The following is an 8,405-nucleotide window of genomic DNA, read 5'->3' as shown; positions in this document are numbered from 1 at the left end:
AACTCAATAATTCAAATTTATAAAGCACCAATATATTAGACAGCCATGTTTAATGTCATGTCATGTAATTAACTTACCGGGTACTTATTATTTGACCAATCTTTTGGGGAAACCAACTCACAAAAATACAAAGGGAATATACAAACTAAATGCAGTGTCCTGACTATGGGAACCTAGTGCTAGCCTCTGTGCCACCCTAACTGTCCCGTGTTCTGGACTTCATTGGTATATCTGGTTGCTGTACATCACACTATAATATTTTGTATTTGTTCGGTCATCCCTATAAGTTAGAGAACTCCTAACTATTTTGCAAGAGAGAGAAGATTTGCAATAAAAGGTACATTGACAAATCCAGGACGTGACAAATCCATTGAGTATTTAAGAGTAAGTGCAGGTAAAGTCACAAATTTTCAAATGAAAGGTTAACAGATAAGGATTTACACAGACGATTCTACTTTTGTGTTAACATTTATAAAACTTTCAATAAAACAGGATTATTTTTGTCCTTCTCAGCAACCCTGAACCAGAAAGGGGAAAAAAAACACGTTTCAATCATTAAAGATGTTTTTCTACACATTTTTAATAATTATATAGTTATGTTTGTTTTGTAATTTCATTTTTTTTAAATATAATTGAATTATTTCCCAACATATTCCTACAGAAAACAACAATGGTATTTACACAGGAAATTCGGTTCTGTAAGCCACATACATAGATAAAACACACACACTTACTTATTACATGTTTATTAATATAGATTTATGGAGGTGTATTTGTGTGCTCTATGTCTAAGCCAAGCTGGATATTATGCAGAAGTATAAATGAAAAAAAAGAAATGCTTTGTTACTCTTTAGTTAGTCAGAATTTTTGATCTGGTTTTGAAGATTACACATGCTGAAAAACTAACAAACAAACAATACTTCTTCCTCCTAATCAGGTTGTACACGGACCCTGTCAAGTTTGTGTCGTATTGCTGTTCGGAGAGCGCTTGGAAAACATAGACTGTCCTGTATTAATAGTCTTCCCATTCCATCTCGGGTTGTGCACTTCCTTCTCTATGAGGACTGATGCAGCTCTCACCATATGTGTCTACACCAGTTACCCAAAATTCTGTTCTATGGAAATACCTTCCCAGCACGCACAAATACTTTTCTATTCAGCACTACTAAACCGCACCAATGTTTCATGCATATATATATATATCTATTTATCAAGTTGTTGTTTTTTTTTGGTTGGTTTATTCACAATTTAGTGTAAATAGTAATATTATATTATTTTTACTTTAGGGCTCAGTAAGTGCTAAAGTGCAGGCTTGACTTAAAGCATTATCAAGTCTTCTTTTGCCACTAATTGGAATATATTTGCCAAGAATAAAAAAAATCCCATGTTTCATGTTGTTATTTTGTGATTTTTGTTCTTTGAATGTGTAGGAGATAATTGATTAGGGATGTTGGGTTCATCTTAGTTAGTGTTTTGTATGTGCAATGTATAGAGATAAATGATTGGATATCTACTATTTCATACCTACAGAGAACAGTGATCAATCTTGAACCCTTTATCTCTGAAAGATGCTAGTACATGTCATTTATGTAGCTTTCCTCATAGGGAGTCATTTGTTCCATCTGTTTAGTGAAAATCGCTACTGCTAGTGATTTTATTAGCAAAATTTAGCTGCACCTCTACCCTTATGAGTACTGATTGATGTAGCTAGAGACTTGCTAGCCCTGATGCTGAATACATTGCTATGCTGAAATTGTGACTTCCTATGGGACAATGGACTGGGGGTGTAAAGTGAGTTGCCTACATAGTAAAGGGGGATATACTAGATGTGTGTAATAGTAAGGGGGGTGGGGGGTATACTAAGGGGTGCAAGAGGGATTGGACTAGATGGGTGTAAAAGGGAACAGGGAATAACAAGTGATTGATTGATGTAACAGTAAATTAATGGAGAGAGAAAACTAAAGTTAGTTAGTTAGTCAGGATACACACCTTCATCTTGTGGGAGAGGACTCCAGCCCTTTATAGAGCCTCTCACATTCTTCCGGGTTGTGGATTTTGGGGGACAGGATGGAAAAAGCAGCATGAGGCAAGAATGACGCCAACAAAGAAAGGTCCAAATGGCAGATACCTCCCTCAATATCCAGTATGGCACAATAAATAGGAGGAGCTGGAACTTCCAGAAAGGCAGGTGATGTGCGTATGTGTCGGTGTCAGCGGTTTACAATCCTGAGGCAGAAAAAAGCAACGCAAGTCAAGATAACATGGCCGACATCTAAGATGGCTGGAAGGGGTGCTTGAGCTGCTGCTTTCAAAGGACTCCCTTACTGATGATGGCTCCCAGTGGCAAATTCCCTCTGAGGTGATTATTGAAGCCTGCTATGCAAGAAGCAATGCATGAATGGGCAGTAAGGGCATGAATGCTTTACAACAGTAATTACTGGCACAGGTGCAGTAGGGTCATTTTACTGCATTGGCGGATACGGCAGGGACTAATGACATAACTATGCAAATGTTACAGAAACATGTGCTGGAGTATCTGGAGAATGGCTCCACCTGTAACAATCTTTGCATTTTTGGCCTACCAATGTCCTACTTGAAGTGTACCGGTCCACCAAAATAATGCACAACTCAGATTGGTAACAAGACAGGATGGCTGGCTAACTTAGTTAAAGGGGCCCGCCTCACATTGTATCGTTGAAGGACTCATCGCCTACATCTATCAATGCAGTTTTGCAACAATACTTTGTCGTGTGTTACAGGGCTACCTCCACTGATCAACCGGCAGGTTAAACATAAGATGCTTAAAAAATATTTCTCTGCTGGGAAACGTTGCAAAGGCTCAATTTGGACAAATCCTCAAAAACAATTTCCTATACTATAAAATCACTGGCACATAAAAGCCCCATGGCGCAGATAGGTATTCCTCTGATTATTTAAAATTGCTCCTTCCAGACCTATTACCTACCCTGCAACCTCTCTCCAGTGCTCTGTGGAAGGGACCAGCCACCCTGCCCACAGGTCAATGGGGGACAATCACAGTAGATACAGCAAAATATGTATCCTTCAATTTAACTCACTTATCTGGAAAAACCTAAATTTGCCACAGATCATGGTAACACATGTTTTGAATTTATACTTAATACTGTCCCAGCACAAGAGAGAAATGCCATACTTGCTCCTTTCCACTAAACAGAGCCTTAGGTTACTAAATCACTACAAGAAAAAATAAAGTTTTAAGCCTAACAATTTGTCACTTGCAAATTACAAAAGACTGACAAATTTATTGACCAAAATTACTATGTGCAAGCCCAATGTTTACCCACCATACCTACCCGCCCCCCCATTCCCAACTTCAGTACCTATCTTTTCTTTGGTATAACTTTTATTGTGTTCTAGTATTTTCTTGAAGCATTGTTTATGTTGGGACCTATGCACAATATTATGTATAATGCCATGTCATTGCATACCTGCTAGTACAAAGCTGTGCAAAACGGATGTTTACTTTTAGGATATTTACATCAACTAATCCAACAATGTGATCGTGAAACAGGTAATTGTTCCCCTAGTTCACATTTAGATAGGACTCACCTGGCGAGAATTTAAAATTTAACCCCAAGGATACCCAGGGGAGTTTGGAAATAAAGCAATTTGCTCTGATTCTTCTTTTCCCTTTTATGTATCGGTTCTCTGTCTTTAAAAAGTTAAACACGTTTATTGCATTGGTAACTTATTAGCTGCAAGAAAACGAAACCTATTTAAAAAATGGTGAATGGCACTTTCATAAAAGGTGGTAAGTTAAACACCGTCACTTATAAAATGCACCAAGAAGATTCACCACTTTATAAATAAACACCAACTGTTCTAAGGTTAAAACATTCATATAAATCATTTATTCATATTTTGTGTAATCCCTTCTACCAACCCTCTTCTTCTCTTCATGTTGATGGAAGTTTATGTTCCAGAATTTGTTCTAATTGAATTACCTTCTCCCTGATTTCTGTATCACCAGCTTCAGTTTAGACTTTTACCATAGGTCTGATCCCGCCTAGGGTCTAAAAAATACCAAAACAAAGGTGCTGGGAAAAAGGAACCTGCAGTGGAGTAGCTTTGATGCATCATAAACTGGAATTACATTTTAGCAAAAGAGCTGCATTGCCAGGATATAAAACTGAAGTACTAAGCAGGTGGATAACACACATTTATAAAGCAGTCACATACTTTAAAATTTAATGTACACTTTACGAATTTCAGGACTTCTAAAGCCATTGAAGACATCAGATCTAAATGACAAGCCAAAATACCAGTCAAAGCCAGATCCTTCCTGAAACCTAATATAACAAAAGTGCATTACCGGTATATCACACCCCTCAATGGGCAAGTGTATCTAAAAAAAAGAGGGTAATTCTCTTTTTTATAGTAAGCGTTGTAGATTTCTTCATAATGTAGTAGATGGCTTTAGATGCATTTCATCTGGTGGATGTTAAAAGTATATTGGTACATAAAGAAATTGCCGTGGGCAAGAAGAAATTCTAATTGGAAAATCAGCTACAGCTTTCCTCCGGTCTCAGAGAGGGTGTCTGTGTGTATACTGTGCTATGATCTACACAAACAGACATCTGTCCTCTTTTTCATTACCCAGCAATCATACAGCTCACTTATCTTCCCTGGTGAGTCTATATCACTACTGGCACAATGCCCTGGAGATAGCTGCTAGATATGACACAAGGCACTTGGTAACAGCTGCCCTCAATCTTCTCTCTGTCAGCTGCTGCTGACATTAGGTAATTCAGGCTGCCAACAAAAAAAGACAACAGGAATCTTAAAATACTCAACTGTGATAATGCATTTTAAAAGGCACTGATATGGTTTGAACTAGAAGTTACTAGTAGTTAGTTACTGCAGCACAGGGTAAATGTTTGTGTGTTAAACATTAACCTATACCATCATTTTTTGTCTTTTAGCTTTTTCTAATATTGTCAAAACAATATTTACTGGCTTCAAGAATTGCATGTCTAGTGCATAGAGTGCAGAGCTTTATAACATCTTGATTATCATCACAGAGTCACTGTGGTGGACACAGACAGCACTTTCCAGCACTTACAACCAGGTTTAGAAACCGGTAAGTGTACTGAACAATACCAATATTGGTAAAAGAAACTAAAAGAGGTATCAATGGTTTGGATGTATAAAGCATGAGCAGAAACAACAACATATAAATAATATAATATAAATCATATAATGGCTATTTATAAAAAAGAAATCTTTAAGGAAGTTTAGGCCAGGGTAATAGGATGTAAAAATTGGACATCTTTTTAGGAAAAAGTCATATTTAAAGTTCATGTGAGCTATACAGGTTTTCAAATAACATTTCTATTTACAAAGACTTGGCAGCCTGTCAGCAAGCTGAGCAGACCAGACACTGTAATATTTTACCTGGATGCAAACTTCTAAATTAAGTTTGGATGCTCAATAGAAAACCACTGTTCCTGCTTATTACCATGGACAGTAAACAAGCACTGTACAGAGAGCACATATTCTATGGTGGGGGACAGTAAACTATGGCAGTAGTTGGTGTGTTTCATGTTTGGCACAGTGGGTCACTAAACAATTTCGTAGGACCGCTGTAATGATAATGCTGGAGTTTCACAAATGATCATTTAGTATGCTGAAAATTAATTTTTTGTATAGGGATATACTATTCCAAGGTGTGCACATCCACCACCGGTGTCCATGTATCCTGTTCATGCAAACACATTGCACAGCGTATGGGAATCAATTAACAAGTTAATACAAGTGAAGTTGTTTGGAAACCCTTACAACACCCATGCATGTGGAGGTTGTGATCTCAATTACAGGGAGAAACAAGAGCCTCATATGTTCCTGACAGGCTTCTGTAAACTTCTGAGGCTGCTCCTTTCTGCTATCCAGGACACTTATGGATGTCACGCTGACACCCCCACTCACAGTTTAAGAACCCTGAATTGTTACATTCAAAGAGAACAGCTATAGAAAAATCAATTAGTTTCATTGACTGGCCTTTAAAAAGAAGTTGCATTTTCTAATTAGTTTAGGAACAAAATGAGAGCCACCAAGTGTCTGAAGAGTATTTAAAGGCAATATCCAGGATATTCTCCCAGACTGGTCTTACAATTCAGTATTGAATGCTGGATGGGAACACATCACACCACGCAGAATGGAGGAAACTGGGTGGGAGCCAGAACTGTCCACTGAAGAACAGTTGTGGGGTCCATCAAACAGCTGTCAATATCAATCTGTGGTGGACATCTGCACTCTAGATTTTGATGTCCCTCCAGAATACTTTTCATCCTGGTCTTCTGCACCTCAGTTTACACCAGACTTTCAGTTCCCTGTGACTGATATTGATGCAAACGATATTTTCCAGGGTGAAACAGGTCTGGCTCCTCAGGTAAAGGTGCACAGACAAGCAGCAAACATCAGAGAGAGGAGGCGAATGCTGAGCATCAATTCTGCTTTTGAAGAATTACGGGGTAAAGTTCCAACTTTCCCTTATGAGAAGAGATTATCTAAGATTGATACCTTGCGGCTGGCTATTGCTTACATAGCATTGCTGCGTGACATCCTGGCTTCTGGGACAGATCCCAAGACCTATCTGGACGAGTTTATGAAGAAAGGCACTCATGGGTCAAATGGCACCATCTGGAACACAAGTGGTGAGTTTATTCAGAATAAACCTGTAAAAGGCATTGTCTTAAAATTTATCAAATCATGATTTAAGTGACATTTAAAACAGAATGTTTATTTGTTTTGGAGATTGGCCCTTCTTTTCTAATTGGCACAATACCCTTTGTGTGGTTGTTATGAAAAAAATATACTACCAAAAAACTGTACCTGAACCTCATGAAGGGTGACACTAAAATGTCAGAGAAATGTTTCACAAGATACTTTTCTAGGTTGTTATATTTATAGATGTCAACTAAACATTTTCAGTAAATGAACAGATAATAAGCTATATTTATCAAGATATCAAAGTTATTTTATTTTAATGGTCTTACCACTAACACCAAGTATCTTTTTGGCTGTCTGGGTGACATTCTTCCCACTAATCATTCCAATACAATGTGAGCTGTGGATGCAGCAATGATAGCAGTTCCCTGAGATCTGAAAGTTATTTCAAAGGTTTCCTAATGGTAAAAAGGTCAAGAAAAGCCAAGTTAGAGATTCAGACAGACAGATGTACTATTATACTGCAATTTGCATACATTGTGGTTAGATTAATGTTTGCAGGTAGCAATGATTTAATTGGAAGAATGATTAGTAATCCAAATGACCTACTATTCTGTTATCTGATATTAAAAACATGGTTATCAAAAATGGGTATTTTGAGGAAAATGGCAAATAAGTGCATACTAACAAAACCAACTTCGTCTTACAATTATTTGTATCGTTTAAAGGGCATAGGGTTGAACATGTATATTATAGGCAGTTTATTGTAGCTGTATACAACTGTCTAGGATAATAGAAAATATCATAGGCATGGGATTTACCTGATCCAAAGATCCTAAATCAACCAAATATAATTTTATGTCAGGGGACTACCTTGACACTTGCTTGGGTTGCTGGCACATACCAATTTGCTGGATTTTTATCATGCGTAATTCTGCAGCATTACGTATTCAGAATCACAATTTAAACATTAGCAAACAAGCTATTGACTACTTTGTATATTAGTAAAATGGGAAAAGTATTTCCAAACCTCCAAATTTAAGAGGGCATTAAATGCACTTTATAACTAGGACAAGGTTACCTGTAAACATGCTTTGTCTTACTTACTGAAAGGCAGACTGTGGGACGTAAAGACACTCAATAGTAATCGTAACTGCATCACTTCTTGGTGGGATATATTCCTGTGACCACTCTTAAAGAGCCTGTAAAAATAATTAAATATAGCCGTTTTTGTTGCCTATATGCATTTAATAAACTGAAAATTGGATAATCTGGAACAACCAGTTTGATGTAACAAGAAATGTGCTTTTTGTTTGGAAAGAAATCCTCTTAGACGTCATGCAAGTAGGTGCAAGAGCTTCTTATGTTTCATGTGAAGTTTTAGTTGCCACTGATGAAAGGCTGGAGGTTTTGCAAATTTGTTTTAAGCACTTGGTATGGGAATGGAAGGCTAATACTTCATCTACTCTTCTTTCAGATCTCACCGCCCGCCTGTCCTGGATTAAATGGGACTAAAGCATCAGAATCAAAGTCCTTTTGGCCAGGTGCTGGTTTCTCACCAGCAATAAGCCTGAGATTGGTGGCTCCTGAATTTCCCAGGGCCTAGGCCAATATGGGAAGGGCATAGTTAACAGATATGTAGCAAAATGTCATGGAAACACACCAAGGACAGATACATTTGTTAGTACTGAATTCTACAC

At 37.6% G+C, this 8,405-nt stretch overlaps 1 protein-coding gene across 1 annotated transcript in view; it reads left to right on the top strand.

The window, feature by feature from the left end:
* Positions 1-1,389, top strand: part of ASB1 (ankyrin repeat and SOCS box containing 1) — a gene marked incomplete in the record, with an annotated part of 16,928 nt that extends 15,539 nt beyond the window's left edge. Inside the window, 1 exon segment of the mRNA XM_072418494.1 lies at positions 938-1,389. Coding sequence (XP_072274595.1) covers positions 938-1,068 — 131 coding nt within the window.
* Between the last annotated feature and the right edge of the window lie 7,016 nt (positions 1,390-8,405).

The sequence above is a fragment of the Pyxicephalus adspersus genome, chromosome 7, assembly GCF_032062135.1.
Source record: "Pyxicephalus adspersus chromosome 7, UCB_Pads_2.0, whole genome shotgun sequence".
Classification (NCBI taxonomy): Eukaryota; Metazoa; Chordata; class Amphibia; order Anura; family Pyxicephalidae; genus Pyxicephalus; species Pyxicephalus adspersus.
This window is presented reverse-complemented; position numbering and strand designations above follow the sequence as displayed.